The 18,813-nt window shown below is 39.5% G+C and overlaps 1 protein-coding gene across 1 annotated transcript; it reads right to left on the bottom strand.

Moving 5' to 3' along the window:
- Positions 1-9,920: 9,920 nt before the first annotated feature.
- Positions 9,921-14,545, bottom strand: LOC124862398. The gene is made up of 12 exons (XM_047356284.1): positions 14,510-14,545; positions 14,233-14,334; positions 13,838-14,070; positions 13,487-13,665; positions 13,322-13,415; positions 13,127-13,225; positions 12,879-12,992; positions 12,652-12,769; positions 12,468-12,559; positions 12,274-12,388; positions 11,410-11,679; positions 9,921-10,816 (listed from the first exon to the last, which is right to left on the bottom strand). The coding sequence occupies exons 2-12, from the start codon at positions 14,246-14,248 to the stop codon at positions 10,800-10,802; spliced, it is 1,347 nt and encodes a 448-aa protein (XP_047212240.1). The 5' UTR covers positions 14,249-14,334; positions 14,510-14,545; the 3' UTR covers positions 9,921-10,799.
- Positions 14,546-18,813: the final 4,268 nt, after the last annotated feature.

The following is an 18,813-nucleotide window of genomic DNA, read 5'->3' as shown; positions in this document are numbered from 1 at the left end:
ACATTATTTTGGGAGTTTTGTTGTCTTTCTTCTTTTCTCCTGCTTTCTGCTTTGCTTCGGCTAACTGCATTTTTAACAATTGGGTCTGCAGGGTCTTAAGTTCCTCCTCATCTTTCTTATGGTCCTCTCTTATTTTGGACAGGTGGTGAATCAGATGGCGATCCCAAGTTCCAGTGTCTGCTCCAAGCATGTCAGAATTGTCGTCCATACTGGCCTTCACCTGTTGGGGCAGTCCCTTAAGGACAGCATTTCTGAACCAGTCTCGCTGTGCCCCCTCATTAGCTGGGTTAGTTCTTGTCCGAGTTTGCCACATGGATTTGCAGTGGTCCAGGAATTCCATGGGGTTAATTTTAGGGACCCATTCAAACTTAGGGATGGTGCGTCCCCTGGTTACAGGGTATGCTGTTCTCAATGCATCACCTAGCCAGTGGACATGCTGGGTGAAGGGGTCAGAATCCGGGGCTCCTGAGGTGTAAGCAGCAGTCTCAATCTCTCTACATGTGTGGTGTGGCATGCACCGTCCTGCCACTGCTCTATAATCTCCCAATGCTAGCGTGGTGCCTGCTGTCAGGGTGTCTAAAGTCTGGAGCCACACTGCTGCTCCTTCAGTTATGGGGGGCAGTTTGTCACAGAGAGCCGTAATGTCGCCCAGAGAGAAAGGTTTATACCTACAGGGGGCTCCAGAGCCTTGTTGCTGTAAAAGGGGATAATTGGTTTTTGGTGCATAACTAAAGCCTTCTGGTTTAGCTGCAGCTGTGCGGGGTAAATGTTCCCTTAACTGTCCAACTGTCTGACTGCGTATTGGGGATCCGTCCTCAGGATGGTTTTGCTGCGGATCTGCTCTGTCTTCTTCATTTTCCTGTGGCATGCTGTGCCTGCTTACCTGCACCTCTACAGCTGAGGTAGAGGTGTAACAAGGTGTGGGTGTGAGAAAAGAATTGGGACACAAAACCCTATGTGGCCTCCAGGATCCACTTAGCATTAAAGCCACTGAAACGTCTGGATCAGTCCCTGCTCCTTGTAAGCCAGAGCCTGGGCCGGGTGTCCCGAATGGTTCCCGTGCCCCAGCCTCTGAAAGTAGAGAGGCCGGCTGGGAGGATGGCTGTGGAGGCGAGTAGAAGGTTTTTTTTTACTCATGCCTCGTTGTTGCTGTTCTTGTCTTTCTCTTACCTCTCTGTCCTGAAATGCTGTCTTTTCTGCATCATAGAAGGAACCTGCAGCTACTGACATGGATGAGCTGGAACATCCGCTGAAAGATCCACCTTTATCAGCTGGAATGTCCAAGCCCTGCACTACAAGTGTTCCATTTTCTACTTCCAATATGGGGTACAATCCACCAGGGGGCGGTGTGGGCGCACCAGTGAGGGAGCTGCATGGGGAGGGTTCTGTATATGGGGGCGGTTCCACGCCCATCCCCTGAGCTGATTTTGACCCCTCCTTCTTGTCTCCTTTTCCGGGTTTTTTTCCGCTGCATTGTGTGAATTCCTCCTTGGTAAATCAAAAGAATGTCTGCCCAGAAACGCTCTTCTTTTTCATTTTATCTACGTTTGTCCGGTACTTACCTTTGGACCAAACAGTAGCTTCATTCAACTTACTTTGTGCTTCCTGTCTGTTTTTCTTCGCTGTGTTCAGTTTCTTTCTAAACCAATCACCTAAATTCAACTTGTCCGTCAAATTAATTCCATCCGCCTTCATTGGTTCTCTTACCTGTGTTTCGATCTTATTTTTAATCTTATCAGCTTCGTCCTTAGCTCTCGTTTGGAGAACTAGTGCTTGCATGTTATTTAATTGTGTTTCTAAATCCACCCATGCTGTTGTGTCCGGAAGTTTACCGTCCATGTTGTTTAAAATCTTGTGAAATAAATGTTCAAATAACGGTTCACAATATGCATATAAAATCCGCTTATCACTGTATTGTCCTTTGTTAACAACGCAAGGTTGAGCAGACAATACAGTGTATTTAATAAACAGCCATGGCAAGCCCGCTCTGTGCGTGCGTTACCCAGATACACAGACACATACAATCAGTCAGTCAGCGCTTGTCACAGTCAGTCCCGCTTAATATCAACAAAAACACTTAACATTCACATTTCTTCTATAATCCGCACAACAGATACTCGTATGTAGTACTTTGTTTTTTATTTTACCCCAAATAATCATCCAGCATCAGTCGCACACACACATTCCAGCTCGTATTTTCTCAATTCAACACAACAGTCAGTGACAGACACTTGCACACAGGAAATATGCACAAATATGCAGAAACAATCCACTACAAGCCACTTCACCCTATATTCAATAAATGCATTTCATTTTCCCTCAAATAATCAAAAATCCAACCGCATTTTTAATTCAGAATGTGTGTTCAATGATTTAAATTCGACTGCACTCCCAGTCAGTTGTGTAATTCCTCCGTGTGACCACTAGATGGGACTCTAACCCTATAGAAGAGCCTCTAACTCTTTTCTGTGAGGACGTTTAACCTCTCAGTTTTTATAAACTTTATAGCTTGCCAAACTATAGGACTTGAACCTAGCTTTTCTTATTAATTCGTCAATTAATAAGTTGAGACGCCACTCTCAGCAAATAAGGACTTTAACCTTGAAAGACTTTAACCTTGATCAGCTTTAAATGAACTTTCAAGCTGCCTTATTTTGCCAACCCTGTCAGCAAATCTTATCTGACTCCATTTTAACACGTCCAGTTAACGCACACTCTTTTATAGTTTTGCAGAGTAAAATGACATTCAGAATCAACTGACACCTGGTTAATTTAGCCTATACATAAATTCAATCGGCAGAATTTAATACAATAGGCTCTGCCTACCTGGTTTTAATTATGGGCGCCCGGCGTCAGAAGATCCCGTCTGTCACACTCTCTTTTTGTCCACGTCGGGGGTCACCAAATTGTTGAAGTACCTCTTTAAAGAGGCCTTCTGCGCGTTCGTTTATTCACCATAACCTGGAGGAATTTACACACATTAGAATAAATCACACGGAGACAGCTGTATGTTATTCAAAGTACCTGGACCAGGGAAGCTCTCATGTGATCAGGACAAACACCGAGACGACTTCAGAGCTTCTCACGGGCACATTGCTTTTATTAAAACACATATGAAAATGGGCAGTGCCCTGATTACAACTATTTTCTCAGATGTAGTCACGTACACACTTTTTTCCAGCTTACATATTTAGACAGTCATTGTCCTGCACCCTGCATATGTTTTCTACTGATATGAGAAGGGAGAGTAACACTTATCACAATTTTTCACAACACTTCTGCAGTTTTCAGTAATTTTCCACTTCACCTCTTCTGTGAGAACTACTTCTGCAGACCACACAATACACAATGTCTTTATACTAACATAGTTATACATTGTATTTCCACACTGGTTATGAACATAATAATAATGATGCACATACATAATATATCTCCACAACTCCTTGGTCAGATGAAAGTAATTTTAAATCTATATCTGACCGGGATATGAATATTTTTGGGCTTAACTGTAGTAGACAAATATGTGGACGGCTGCACTCAGTACAGTTTTACACACTACTGGTTCAAACTCTGCGTTGGGCGTCAGCTATTATTTTCTTTAGTACTCTGTCTTACAGCTCAACCAAACACAGATCAATAAGTACTGGTGCCCCCCAGGGGTGTGTTCTATCTCCTCTCCTCTTCTCCCTGTACACTAATGACAGCACCTCATCGGACTCGTCCGTGAAACTCCTTAAGTTTGCAGACAACACTACTGTCATTGGTCTGATCCAGGACGGTGATGAGTCTGCATACAGACAGCAGGTGGATCAGCTGGTACACTGGTACAGTCAGAACTACCTTGAACTGAACCCACTCAAGACTGTGGAAATGGTGGTGGACTTTCGGAGAACGCCACCCCCATACACCCCCCTCACCATCCTCAACAACACTGTATCGGCCGTGGACCACTTCAGGTTCTTAGGAACCACCATCTCTGAGGACCTGAGATGGTCTTCACACATAGACACTGTTCGGAAGAAGGCCCAGCAGAGACTGTACTTCCTGAGGCAACTCAAGAAGTTCAACCTTCCACAGGAGCTGCTGGTCATCTTCTACACTACCATCATTCAGTCTGTCCTGTCTTCATCCATCTCAGTGTGGTTTGGCTCATCCACAAAACAGGACAGGTCCAGACTGCAACGAATAATCAGGAATGCAGAGAGAATAATCAGAGCTGACCTTCCCTCCATCCAGGACTTATACAGGTCTAGGGTCAAGAAAAGAGCTGCTAAAATCTCTGCAGACCCCACACACCCTGCACATAAACTGTTTAGAGTTTTACCTTCAGGCCGCCGTTACAGAGCACTGTTCACTAAAACCAGCCGCCACAGAGACAGTTTCTTCCCCCAGGCTGTTTCTCTGATGAACATTTAATAAAGTACAAAACAACAGTATACAGATGTTGCAAATGCACCTTTTTATTTATATATGTGTATATTGTACATTGTAAATATGTATATTCTGTAATACAAAAACAGAACAAAAGAGCAAAGTGTACCGGAGTCAAATTCCTTGTTTGTATGTACAAACTTGGCAATAAAGCTGATTCTGATTCTGATTCTGATTTAACTGCAAAACAATTGTACATTTATTAAATCACTGCTTTGAACAAGGTTTTATATTAACATTACAAAAGAAATCTTTGTCCTGAGTGGAGCTCAATTTTGTAATTTTGGGGAACTTGGGTTGTATCCCATGTTTGGAAGCAGAGAAATGCTGAATATGAACCCAAGAGCACAATCACCACTTGCAGACATAGAACTGGAAACATTAACCTTTGGGGAGGTTTTTCTTGTAAGGGAACAGGAAGACTTCGCCACATTGAGGAAACAATGAATGGAAGCTTGTACCATGGAATCTTGGATGAGAACCTGAGAGGATGGGTTGACCCAAAAAGTATTGTCAAGGCAACCATCATTCAAGTGCTTTAGGAACTTTAGGTAATACTTATAGTTTTTCTCAATTGCTGTGACACATTTCTCGAAAGCTGTTCTCGTTTTCTCCAAACTGTGAACACAATACCCAAATTTCAAACTACATTCCCAAAACCTCAGACTCACCTCACCTCAGAATAGGTCAATCTGTGCTCAAAACTGAATGTTGTCAAAATCGTGCCACAAGTCAATCCAAAATTACAGGTTTTTTACAGTGGCTTAAGCATGATTTTAAAACAGGGCTGACTCGGAATTTCAAAACCTACACACATTAGCACAAACACTTCGAAATCCGTGCAAATGAAGTACTCTTGTAAAAACTCATATACACATTCTAAAAGTATATTTATGTCACCATATGAAACACACACATTTCAAAAGGCCTAATTCTGTTCGAACCAGTTACACACTGCTGTGTTTAACTTAAAACATTTTAGCAATTCTATCTCTTGGCGATTAGATTACTGGAAGCAAAATACACAGGAAAAGTGCAAATATATACCACAAGGTGAATTCACCAAACACAGCACAATATCAGTGCTGCAGACTATTGAAAATGTGATTAATTTTTCTTCATATAACCAAAATCAGTCAACATAGACAATCACAACAAAACATGTCCCAACACTGTAAGCCCAGAAAATAGACAAATAAAAAATACTGTACTGCCAGTACAGGTTAAAAGTACTGTAAAGTAAAAGAAGACAACAAAAAGAAATTTGAATTAAATAAATTGAATACTATAGTAGTAGGACCAACGTGCAGAGAGGTACTCCAGGAACACAGACAATTATGGTAAGAAAGTTTTAATATCCTGACTCACAGGACCAGTCACAGAAAAAGGAATATGGTATGTTCCAACCAGACCAGAATACCAGACATGACAAAACCACTTGGAAGACAGGACTAACACAAGGAACCAGCGGGGAACAATGAAAACTAAAGAGGTTAAATACAAACAGAGAGTACAGGGAGAACCAATGAACAGAGGGACAGAGTAATCATGGGGAACAAGGAACAGGTGTGGGTCAGACTGCAGGGAGACAGAGGGAGATAAATGGACAAATGTTGACTATGATCCGATTTAAATAAGGAAACAGTCAGTCAGTCAGTCATTTTCTACAGCTTATTCCATAGTGGGTCGTGGGGAAGCTGGTGCCAATCTCCAACAGTCTGTGGGTGGTAGGCAGGCTACACCCTGGACAGGTCGCCAGTCCATCGCAGATGTCAATTAAATGTGATGTAAAAAATATAAGACCATACAAAATCATTTTCAAATATTTTCCACATTTTAATGTTATATAAAGTATGATAAAAACAAGATATTTACATACACTGTATGAAAAGACATTTAACCATTTTTTCTGTCTCTGTTTTACGGAATCATTGTAACAACTTCAACTTAGGAGCTTAACATAAATGTGCTTAATATTCAGTAGAATTGACTTTTAAACATCTCTCTTCATGGGTCAAATATTTTGGGTATCCTTCCATAAGCTTTTCATAATAGTTTGCTGCAGTTTTGGCCCATTCCTTCTGACTCTAAGGAACTGACACAGATTTAGGGTCCATCTTGCTCATACACCCATTTTCAATGGGACTGACATAATTGGTTTGTGATGGCTAATCCAGAACCTAATATTAAAAAATCTCTAGTTATAATATCGAGTTGGTTCAATGTGATCAAGCTTGTAGACGTCATATGTTGGTTATAATTTAGGGCTCACAGGTAGAGAATACACAACCACAGAGTGAAGCTATTTTGCATTTAGTTCAAAAGGTGAAGATGGTAATTGTTTGTCGGTGTGGTTATAATATTGTTTACACATCTTTACAAGGACAAGGACAATTTGTTCCTGATGTTTCAGTTCATTGTGTATCTGTGTGTTTAACATGTTATAAAACCTAAATGTGGCTTATTTTTTAGTTTTCATGTATTGGTTGGTAAAGAGAGCAGCAATGAGAGAAAATAAAACTTCAGACAACGCACGTATCATGTGTGGCCGTAATATCTCTAGACTTGGGCCCCTACAGATGTTTTATAGTTTATTAAAAAAAATTAGAAAAAACATGCTTTTAATGGAATAGTTTCATTTTTTGTAAAATTATGTAAGATTTATTGTCTCCATCTTTAAAGGAACAGTTAACCAAAACAACTATAAAGTGAAAGTTTATTTCTGTGATATATTAAATTCAAAGTATTTGTCCTATGTTTCTGCTTTAGAAAGTCAATCATATCAGACTGTGTTTTGTTGTCTCTCCTCAGAGGTCTGCACTTTTCTTAACAAATAAAGTAGTAAGGGAGAGTGTTTCTGTCTTTTTTGTAATAATAAAAATGACTGCGGTGACTTTGGCATTGGATACTTTTGTAATGGTGAGTATAATATAGGAACACTGAGGAAATATTTTAAGTAGGAACGCTATTAGATGGAGTAATATTGGGATTTCTTCCAGCGGGACCTTACTTTGGGCTTGAGAGCAGGAATTATAGGAAATTAGTGTAGGCAGTGACAAAGTGCATGTGTCTTCCTGTCATACATAGAACTATGAAATAATAAATAATTATTTTGAGAAACAATGTTGTGTGAGAACAATACATCTCTAAAAAGGGGGCCAAAAAACTCAGAAAAATATTTTTTTTTATCTATTGTTGCCTTTTACTGTTAATCATATAAATTATAGAAAGAAGAATTTGACAACAGTACAGCACAAGAAATCCTCAAGCTGATTTTTAAAATTGTTGATCTCTTCTAGTGGTAAAAACTGGGAGGACACGTGGGAACCTGCAAGTAAATTCTCCCAACACTTAGCCGTGCCCGAAGTTCCACCTCCTTCAGCCTGCGAGGAAGTCCTTCTGTGAACTTGTTTGTTTTCCTTGTATCTTGTAAACTGTAGTTATGTTCTGTCCAGAGTTTTAATGTCAGCTGTTCATTTTTATGTTTGTAATGCTGTTATGTAATGTTGTGTTGGGATTTTTATTTACACAATTTATTTCATGGTCTGTAAAAAAATAAAATATAATGTGAGTAATTCAAACTGGATGATGCTGGTGTAGTCACTGCAGCAGCAAAGTTCTGTCTTTTTTGAGGCCTGTAATTTACAACAGAAATATGTGCTCATTTTTTCAGTAAATGTGTTTTTTTTTTTTTTTCAACAACACACAAATATATAAGTTAAAGCTACTTTTACCGCACAATTTCCTGGAGACTTTTGCCATCCTCAAGTGAAACTACAGACATTTTCATTGTGAGGCATAATTCTGATATCCTAAACTTAAAAGCTTTAACTTCAATTAGGCAAAGTATATTTTCTCTTCTTTGTACGAACGTGAAAGGGTACATGTCTCAAATTAAAGATGTTCAGAGGTTTAACGTCCAGGGTTACTGCAGATCAGACGTTAGTACCAAACAAGTAAAATTCTCTAGGGCCTCTTTTATTGTGAAAGTAACGGATATTCCTGTTGCAGCTTCCTATTCCCGGCACATTTTATAAGCTACGCAGAATATTTCTGTATGGTATCACACACTGTGGTGCATACATGTAGTTCTATATGAACTACATGTATGGAATTAAGCCATTGTTCGGCAGACCGACAGAAAGAAGAATGGACCGCACCAAGCGCTATCAGAACATAGCACCTAACATTTTATATTGATATAAAAAAAAAAAACTACCTTCATCACAATAAATGTAACGGTTCCTATTTAAGGACAGTAAAGCTATCCAAACTATATCGACCATGTGTTTTAAAAAAGTAATTGCACACCTTGTTAATTCTTTAGGAACAAAATCAAGGACTGTTCTAACTATTCTTTGAGAACAGTTTTAAAGAAATTACATTACCTCCACAAACCCGATCCGGATATGATTATTTCCTTGGCCTGCACACATGTAATGAATGATATAACCTCAGTTGTTACAGAGAGATCTGTAACAACTATGATAAAATATCTGATAAAATATGTCAAAACCATCACATGTTAAATTTTAATTTGCCAAATCAAGTCAGGGACAACATATGCAGTGCATTCATGAAACTAATAGTTTCCTTTTTACAGAAATACTGAAAAATATTGTAGTTGATTTATTTCAACAAGAGACCTTTTTAAAACCCATACAGCCTGTGTAAATAAATAGTACTTGTAAAATTCTTGTGGCACCTTGTATGAAAAACACAGAGGCAGAACTGGAGGTTGCAGATCTCAAGATATTGAGCATTTCTTTGGGACTGACAGGGATGAATAGGATCAGGAATCAGAGCAACAGCTCATGTTAGATGTTTCAGAGATGAAGTCAGAGAGGCCAGGCTGAGATGGTTTGGACATGTTCAGAGTAGAGGTGATGATTATGGCTGTGGAAGGATGCAGCGGTTGGAGGACGATCAAAAAGGAGATTTAGGACAGAGGATGCAGATGAGGCTTACTCCCCCATAGGCTCCCCCTATGGGGGTTAGAACAGGAGGTTTGTGTTCCAGAGGGGACACAAGGGGCCAGGTTCGTATCCCACAGATTACCACTCTCATCTTTACCTTTAACATTCATACTGATAACCAATAGGATCTTCAAGGTTAATCAGTGAGATTTATTGTATTCTGTGTCCATCGATCAATAATATTTAAGACTGACCAAAAACAAAATAAAAACATAAGGAGGTCCTTCAATGATGTTTTATGGTGGATAGCTTGTTCTGGAGATAAATATTTCCCGCTCTGTAATATCATATCCAGAAATGTAACCAACTTAATTTTCATTTTATCTATGTATGAAATTATACCTAAATAATGTACAAACTGTATCTTAGAGTACATAAAAGCTGAACAACTTATTTCTTGCTACTGACAATTACCATTGTTTGTGTGCGTTTCAAGTTTAAGTTTGTCAAACATTTTATAGCTATATAGTGTCAGTGCAGGGACGAGTACTCCATGAAGAGATCACATTGACAGATATTTTACTAATTTATTGTTCTGATTTCTTTATAACAGACAGTGACTGACAAATTGATCAGATTTCAAGTGACAAAATGGAAGACACATTACACCAGTACACTAAAATGACAAAACAACATAGTTACACATTAATAATACACATTACTATACAAAGAAAATAAAAATGAAACATCAAAACATGTGTTGGTTATGCTAGCAAATACATAATCAATGGAACTGTTTACTGTAGTGTTGTAACAATTGTTTTTAGCTTAATAACAGTGTTATTACCGCACTCAAAGTATTAATGGTTTGATGAAAATCCAACGTCATTAAAAGTAATCTAAAAATTGCAGGTCAACACTGTAGGTCTTTTTTCAGAGTACTATGTGTAATATGAGTAAAAGTTTCAAAAAAGAAAACAGGTATTTCACAGATGTTGATTACAGACCATCATCTGAGCATTCTGAGTCGCTGTAGAACTAATCATCTGAAGCAGGATCAAACTTAAAATTTTCTGCTCCTGATAAAGCATGAAGATAACGCTCTCTTGCCTGCAGCTTGACCTGTTTGACTTGTTCCCGCTCTCTGAGAATGATGCTCTGCAGACCTTTTAAACCCTCATCAGTTAGGGGACACGACGAACCTTTAAAATTACACATACATAAACCTGGAAAGTAAAAATATACATATTCATAACTGTCATTGTTGGCCTGTTTATGCATTACTTAAAAACATACTTTTAAATGAGCCACTCGAAGACAGGTAGGAGAGCTTTTTGAGAGTATCCTCATAGGCTAAAAGAGATTTCCAGTGATGATCCATCTCTCTTACAAGAATCCTCTTTTCTTCTTCAAGTCTCCTTACTGCCATGATGCCTTCAAATGCTCTTCTCTTTATTGTAAGACTGAGTCTGAAATGTATTTATGACAGACACAGATCAATCCAGGAAGAAAAGTGGAATTATACACTCCCCGGCCACTTTATTAGGTACATCTGTCCAACTGCTCATTAACGCAAATTTCTAATGAGTCAATCACATGGCAGCAACTCAATGCATTTAGGCTGGTAGACATGGTCAAGATGATCTGCTGCAGTTCAAACAGAGCATCAGAATGGGGAAGAAAGGTGATTTAAGTGACTTTGATCGTGTACTGAACTCAAATGGCCTCCACAGCCACCAGATCTCAATCCAATAGAGCACCTTTGGGATGTGGTGGAACGGGAGATTCACATCAAGGATGTGGAGTCGACAAATCTGCAGCATCTGTGTGATGCTATCATGTCAATATGGACCAAACTCTCTGAGGAATGTTTCCAGTACCTTGTTGAATCTATGCCACGAAGGATTAAGGCAGTTCTTTAGGCAAAAGGGGGTCCAATCCGGTACTAGCAAGGTGTACCTAATAAAGTGTAGGTGAGTGTAGGTTAGCAGTTGTAGAATTAAGTCACATCATCTGTCAAACACGATAACAGTAGAAAACGTGTTGGTGTATGTGGACATACCACTGTGTGGTTGCTGCCATGGCCAAACTGGGTCACCAGACAGAATTTCTTCCAAGCACAGAATTTCTGTGTCTGGAACCAATCTGTTGTACTTTTCCACAGCCAGTGTCAAAATTCCTTTTTCCTCTCTGATCTTGCGGCAAATCTTGGCACGAGCTTTGTTTCCATCAGTGTCTTTATAAAGACGCTGGGATCGTCTTTTGATGCTTGCAACCAGAACTTCAATTCGGCCCACTAAGGAATCTGCATCCGTTGTGCTAGTTGTTGCTGCTAAGGATAAAGAAGAATAATGCAGTTAAAGCTGCAGAATGTAACTTTTACAAAAGTGTTTTTTCCATATTTGTTAAAACTGTCACCATGCCGTGACATTTTGTTATGAGATGGATAATCTGTGAAAAGATTGATCTCTTCCACCTCCTCCTTGAGCTACTATCGCTGTCTAAAGAAATGCACCACTCCGCCGACCTAAAACAACCAATCAGAGCCAGGAGGAAGGTCTTAGTGCTGTCAATCACCCTCGTGTACGTGCTGCTAGATGTGCTAATGGTGGAGAAACAACTTACTGTTCCAGGAAAACTTTATCCCCTGTCATCGGTGGCCATGCTTGCTAGCTGCACTAAGACCCTCCTCCTGGCTCTGATTGGTTGTTTCTGACTGAGTAGTATATTTCTGCAGTTCATACTGGGAGCACTGGGAGAAGGAAGAGGAGCTAAATGTTTTTCACAGATTATCTGTCTTATACTGTCATGACATAACGATCATTTTAATACTTATGTAAAAAGCAGATTTTTTAATAAAAGTTACATCCTGCAGCTTTAACTATTTGTGCAATTTCCTCTAAATTTCCTACCGTAATCTGCTCACCTTCTGCCCACTCCTTTACATCACTGACCCAGTCACCCAGTTGACTGTCAGACACTGAAATCTCTATTCTTAGGGACTCCAGGTTCTGAAGCTGAGTTTGAAGAGCTTTTGTGGCCTATATTTCCAATGTCAAATAAATAAAAATTTAGAGCACAGCAGGTGCAGGTAATTAAAACACATCAATAGTTTATTACCTTTTGATAACGACGCGTCAGTGAGATGGCCAAGTTGTCCAATTTTAGCTGATTCCAACGCATGGCCATAAGAGTCAGCATGTCTGTCCATCCTCCAAACAGAAAGAAGCCCACAATATTAGCATTTTCCCTCATCATCATTTAAAACGCATAATTTAAGGAAATCAGTATTTGGCTCTCTCACCAGGTTTGGACATATGTTTTGTGGTAACTGCAATCCTTGAGAGAAATGCATTACACTGCTCCACTTCCTCCCCTAAGGTCAAACCAGCTCCATCCTGATATGCTCCATTCCACTTGACCTAAATATAAGCATGCACACACAGAAAATAAAAATAACTGAGTCAAAGATGTTCATGCAGCTATGCAAGTTCCAACAAGGTGGTTCTATACCTAGTCAGATTTCCATACCTCACATTTGAAGTCATGGGCTTTGGCTTGGAAAACCCAGAGAAATGGCTTCATTTGCAGAAGGTGTTGGAGCTCAGGGCAACTTTTTGTCACTCTTTCAAGATATGGCCAGTACTTGCAGGTCACATCCATACAAAAAAAAGTGATATGTCTATTGGCCAGCTTTTTTTTGCAGGTACAAAGGATAGGCAAATATTTCACCCCTGTACATATTTAGAGCACTAAGGAGCACTCCCATCTCTACACACCACAAGCTCCAATCCCTCCTCATCCAGCTTACTGCTGGATCTGTGGGAAGTCTCTCTAGCTGCTGACCACTCACCACCACAAACACCTCTTCCAGAAACCTAAAATGCATAGAATTTCCAGTGACAGTGGTCCGAAATATCCTAATTACAGGCTAAAGGTCACTGTAGTTATACATTTATGATATGCAATCTTACATGTCTGGTTGTTTTGTGTACATAGTCCACAAATCTTCCCACGTCTTCATCCCTGGCTATAAAGATGTCCTCAAAAATAGCCTGTTCTTCGGATCTGAAAAGAAGAGCAATAAAAAAAAAACCTGCAAAGAATTCTTATGCAAAGAATTGGTATATTGGCCATACCTTGCTGCATTCTTAAAACGGTAATGTTTGCGGTTTCCATCCACTGAAACTGCAAGCATATCTGGGGTACATGCTTGACACGTGAAGGGATCCTTCCTTAACATTTTATCTATGTCATATCTTACAGCTTCCCATTCAAAAAAACTTTTCTGGAAGCTGTCTGTCGAGATCTTCCCAGTCTGTTTTAAAATGAAAGATAAGCAAAAAACAAAAACACAAGAACCTTATTTTAGGTGTCAAAATTCAGGCCTCGAGGTTAGGTGTCCTGCAAGATTTAGGTGTGTGTGGCACAATACGCCTGTGTGGTATAAATAAATATATATATATATACACACACACCAAAGTACTCACACGGCCAAAGCGGACAGTTCGTTGATCCAGCATTTTTAGAAATGCTTGGCAGGAGAGACCTGGTGCCGCCATTTTCATTTCTTCAAATGTGAAGAAGACATCAGTTCCATAAAGAGTGGAAAAGTGAAGGGTGGCAGGCCAGTAATCACTTAAATTTAGGTCATGGACTTCAGAAGTCCAAGTAACGTCGCACGCCTCACACACCAGCTCCGGCATTCTTAGATCATAACGACCTAAAACAACAAAAAAGAAATTCCACTTTAAAAGCTTATAATTTTAGAGTTAGGTCTCCATTATATTACAAACAATTGTCTGTGTTCTGCAACACACCTTGTAAATATTTATTTATTTAGTTTTATTTTGGTTTTGAGTCAGGAAAAAATAGTTATTCTTACCATTGATTGTGACCATAGTAACAGCCTTCCCTGGTTTGATCCTCAAACACTTTGATGGACAATCACAGATTCTAAGTGGGGTCTCCACAGGTACAAGTCGTGCTAAAGAAGTTAACAATTGTTTAATATATACATTCATCAAAACTGTATCAAAACGCTTTGACAAAGCTATGTAGAAACAGCTGAACCATAAACCAGAGCATTAACAACAAAGTAGAAAGTTAACAGTTGGAAAAAAGGAGGAGTGTTTAAAAATACTGAGCTTAGTTAAACTTACCATCATGGCAAAGAGTTTTATTTAAAACATGTTGTTGGAGGCAATGGCTGGAAGAATCCAGCGGTCATGGTCTCTCTGTTGTGAAGGACATATCTGGTGTGCATCATCACATCACATTTGTCGCAAAAGAAGGGCCGAGGCAGACAATCGCGACAGCGAAGTGCAGCTGGATTGCTCCCACACTGCTGGCATATGTGTGCTGACACACTTTGTTGAGCTGCCATAGTGTTCACCAAACGGGGTCTTTCTGCCCTCCAACTCTCTGAAAAGAGACTTTTCCTTGTGCTCCAGTTTAAGGAAGCCAGAGGAGCTATAGGTAGTGATGGTTCATTAACCTGGCCTGCAGAATCATTCAGTGAGCTCTGGAGTTCTTGCAGAAAAGACTCTAAAAAAAATTAAAACATTTTTACAGTTTATTAAAGTGTAGTATGGAAGTTGTAAAAGCAAAAAGCAATTGCCACAAATTTGCTTAAAATACCTAAAAAAAAGTATCTATTAAAGACATACCAACAGTCTCTGGAGCATAGGCCACCTCACACTGAATGTTATTAGAGGGACAGCTAGTCTTCTGACTGGCCAGCTGTAAATAGAAAATAGATGAAAATAACGTTTATATCTAAAACATTATTTAAACCTACATTTACATGTCCACTTCCCATTCAATACTTGTAATTGTCCTATCACACTCCCCTATATTAAGATTCAAATTCATAATAGGAACTACAGGTCCTTCTCAAAATATTAGCATATTGTGATAAAGTTCATTATTTTCCATAATGTAATGATGAAAATTTAACATTCATATATTTTAGATTCATTGCACACTAACTGAAATATTTCAGGTCTTTTATTGTCTTAATACGGATGATTTTAGCATACAGCTCATGAAAACCCACAAATTCCATCTCACAAAATTAGCTATCATTAAAAGGGTCTCTAAACGAGCTATGAACCTAATCATCTGAATCAACGAGTAACTCTAAACACCTGCAAAAGATTCCTGAGACCTTTAAAACTCCCCAGCCTGGTTCATCACTCAAAACCCCAATCATTGGGTAAGGACTGCCGACCTGACTGCTGTCCAGAAGGCCACTATTGACACCCTCAAGCAAGAGGTAAGACACAGAAAGACATTTCTGAACGAATAGGCTGTTCCCCAGAAGCTGTATCAAGACACCTCAGTGGGAAGTCTGTGGGAAGGAAAAGTGTGGCAGAAAACGCTGCACAACGAGAAGAGGTGACCGGACCCTGAGGAAGATTGTGGAGAAGGGCCGATTCCAGACCTTGGGGGACCTGCGGGGAAGCAGTGGACTGAGTCTGGAGTAGAAACATCCAGAGCCACCGTGCACAGGAGTGTGCAGGAAATGGGCTACAGGTGCCGCATTCCCCAGGTCAAGCCACTTTTGAACCAGAAACAGCGGCAGAAGCGCCTGACCTGGGCTACAGAGAAGCAGCACTGGGACTGTTGCTCAGTGGTCCAAAAGTACTTTTTTCGATGAAAGCAATTCTGCATGTCATTCGGAAATCAAGGTGCCAGAGTCTGGAGGAAGACTGGGGAGAAGGAAATGCCAAAATGCCAGAAGTCCAGTGTCAAGTACCCACAGTCAGTGATGGTCTGGGGTGCCGTGTCAGCTGCAGGTGTTGGTCCACTGTGTTTTATCAAGGGCAGGGTCAATGCAGCTAGCTATCAGGAGATTTTGGAGCACTTCATGCTTCCATCTGCTGAAAAGCTTTATGGAGATGAAGATTTCATTTTTCAGCACGACCTGGCACCTGCTCACAGTGCCAAAACCACTGGTAAATGGTTTACTGACCATGGTATCACTGTGTTCAATTGGCCTGCCAACTCTCCTGACCTGAACCCCATAGAGAATCTGTGGGATATTGTGAAGAGAACGTTGAGAGACTCAAGACCCAACACTCTGGATGAGCTAAAGGCCGCTATCGAAGCATCCTGGGCCTCCATAAGACCTCAGCAGTGCCACAGGCTGATTGCCTCCATGCCACGCCGCATTGAAGCAGTCATTTCTGCCAAAGGATTCCCGACAAGTATTGAGTGCAATAACTGTACATGATATTTGAAGGTTGAAGTTTTTTTGTATTAAAACACTTTCTTTATTGGTCGGTGAAATATGCTAATTTTGTGAGATAGGAATTTTGGGTTTTCATGAGCTGTATGCCAAATCTCCATATTAAGACAATAAAAGACCTGAAATATTTCAGTTAGTGTGCAATGAATCTAAATATATGAATGTTAAATTTTCATCATGACATTATGGAAAATAATTAACTATCACAATTGCTAATATTTTGAGAAGGACCTGTATAAACTCAAGTAATTTAGACTTTTAGATGTATGGAGTAACAACATGTTTGATTGTAATTTTTTTTAGTAGGTATGTCTCTACAACATGTCCATCATCAGATGGAAATGCATCCATTCTGTTTCACCTACAGTCTACAGTAAAAATAGTAAAACTACTAATTTTTCTTACATTACAAACCTGTACCATGTTTCAAAGTTATTTCTATTCAAAATACTTTTATAATGCAATTAAAGATCATTTTGCATTTGGGAAAGCTATAAAGTAATAAATGCTGGTTGGTTACGAAAAGCAGTTAAAACAACAATATCACAAAGTGGATGTAAAACTTAACACAATCAATTGATTAATTAGGAAAAAATATACTTTGTCAAAATATCAAAAAATGAATAAATACATTTATTTAAAAATAATCTGTATCTGTCAGATATCAAGTTTTTTTTTAAAAAGTACTGACTCTTAGTTGATTGATTTCTGGTCGATTGTGGTCTTGCATAGAGTTCGTTTCCATCTTTGTCCCTTTTTCTCCACCTAATTGTGGGTTCAGGTATCTTCACAGGTACACCGGTATCTTTACCTTGCTTGAAATCAGCAATCAGGTCATTGAGGTGTTGAAGTTGGTCATTTATTTCCTGTTCATTCGTCTCCTTATCCAGGATCATTAAAGGATCATTAATATTTGAGTCACTCATGGTGATGGACAGACAAAACAAACAAACAGAACAATCCACAAAAGACAAAAGAAAATAGGCCAAGACACAGAGATGGACAGGAGACACAAAAGAGGCACAAAGGAAAGACAGATGACAGACGTGGCTCTTAAAAATTGTCAAGGAACTTGGTTGACTGGTGCAAATGTCGGATAACTGCAAAAGAACCTGTTGAGAAAAAACATTTTTAGATTTCAGAAACTCTTCATCTGTTTGCCACAGTAATAGACAACCAAGACAGGTGGAGAGGACTTTGGCTGTGCGGATGCAAGTTTGATTTGTCTTTAAAACTTGTACGGTCCATACAACCTATACAATAAAATCACAGTGATGGGAGCACATCCAGTCACTCAGCTGGGAAGCTGTCAAAGCTTTGATTTAAATGCAATTGAACAAGCATGCTATAATCAGTGTTTCCAGAGTGGTCTTACAAACGAAACCTGGGTGGACTTTAAGCATCGAAGTGGCAACAGCAAGCATGAGTAGAAACTTCACCGTGACTCTACTATGACTAATTAAATGTAATAAGTACAGCTACAGTTAAATTTGATCAGCTCTCAGCGACTACTTTAGCTAGCTTACCGCTCATTTTATGCGCCAAAATAGGTTAAAAACATGTCTAAATGTCTTCAGCTATTCACTGTTCCACAGCGTTGCCACCACTAACTCGTAAAACTATCAACAGCAACTTTGTAAAGTAACACTTTAGAAGTCTTTTGTGTTTTGTAGTCCAGAAAATTGACAGATTCAGGTTTGCACTCACCCGGGTGCAGCTGACGCATGCGATGACGTCAGCTTCTTCTTCTTCTTGGATTTTTTGGCGGGTGGCATCCATCCTTCTTCTTCTTCTTCTTAAACATTAACTTCTTATTAATATTGGTGGATTGCAAACGACCTCAGCGGCACACAGCGCCACCTACTGTACATGAGTGTGTAACTTACTGTATTCTTTGTCTTAATTTTGTATTATGTTAAAATAAAAATAAGGCCTTATCCATAACCATGATGTTACGATGACATCTTTGACTCTGGTTTAATTCTACCATATGAAATTATGTACATGTTTCTGTTAAAATAAACAAAACAAAAGAAAAGAAAGAGCCGTCCAAAGCGGAAGGTAAAATCCCGACTTAATTCGGCAAACCGGAGGACAGCATATTTTACAGCTTAAGTAAAATGTGCACGGATTTTAGCACTTTTTTATGCCTTTCGAAAAATTATAACGGACTCGTCGTTCTTGTTCCCATATCGTCAGTTACCGACGTTCAGG

This window comes from Girardinichthys multiradiatus, chromosome X (assembly GCF_021462225.1).
Source record: "Girardinichthys multiradiatus isolate DD_20200921_A chromosome X, DD_fGirMul_XY1, whole genome shotgun sequence".
Lineage (NCBI taxonomy): Eukaryota > Metazoa > Chordata > Actinopteri > Cyprinodontiformes > Goodeidae > Girardinichthys > Girardinichthys multiradiatus.
Note: the sequence above shows the minus strand (reverse complement) of the source record. Positions and strands in the feature narration are given on the sequence as shown.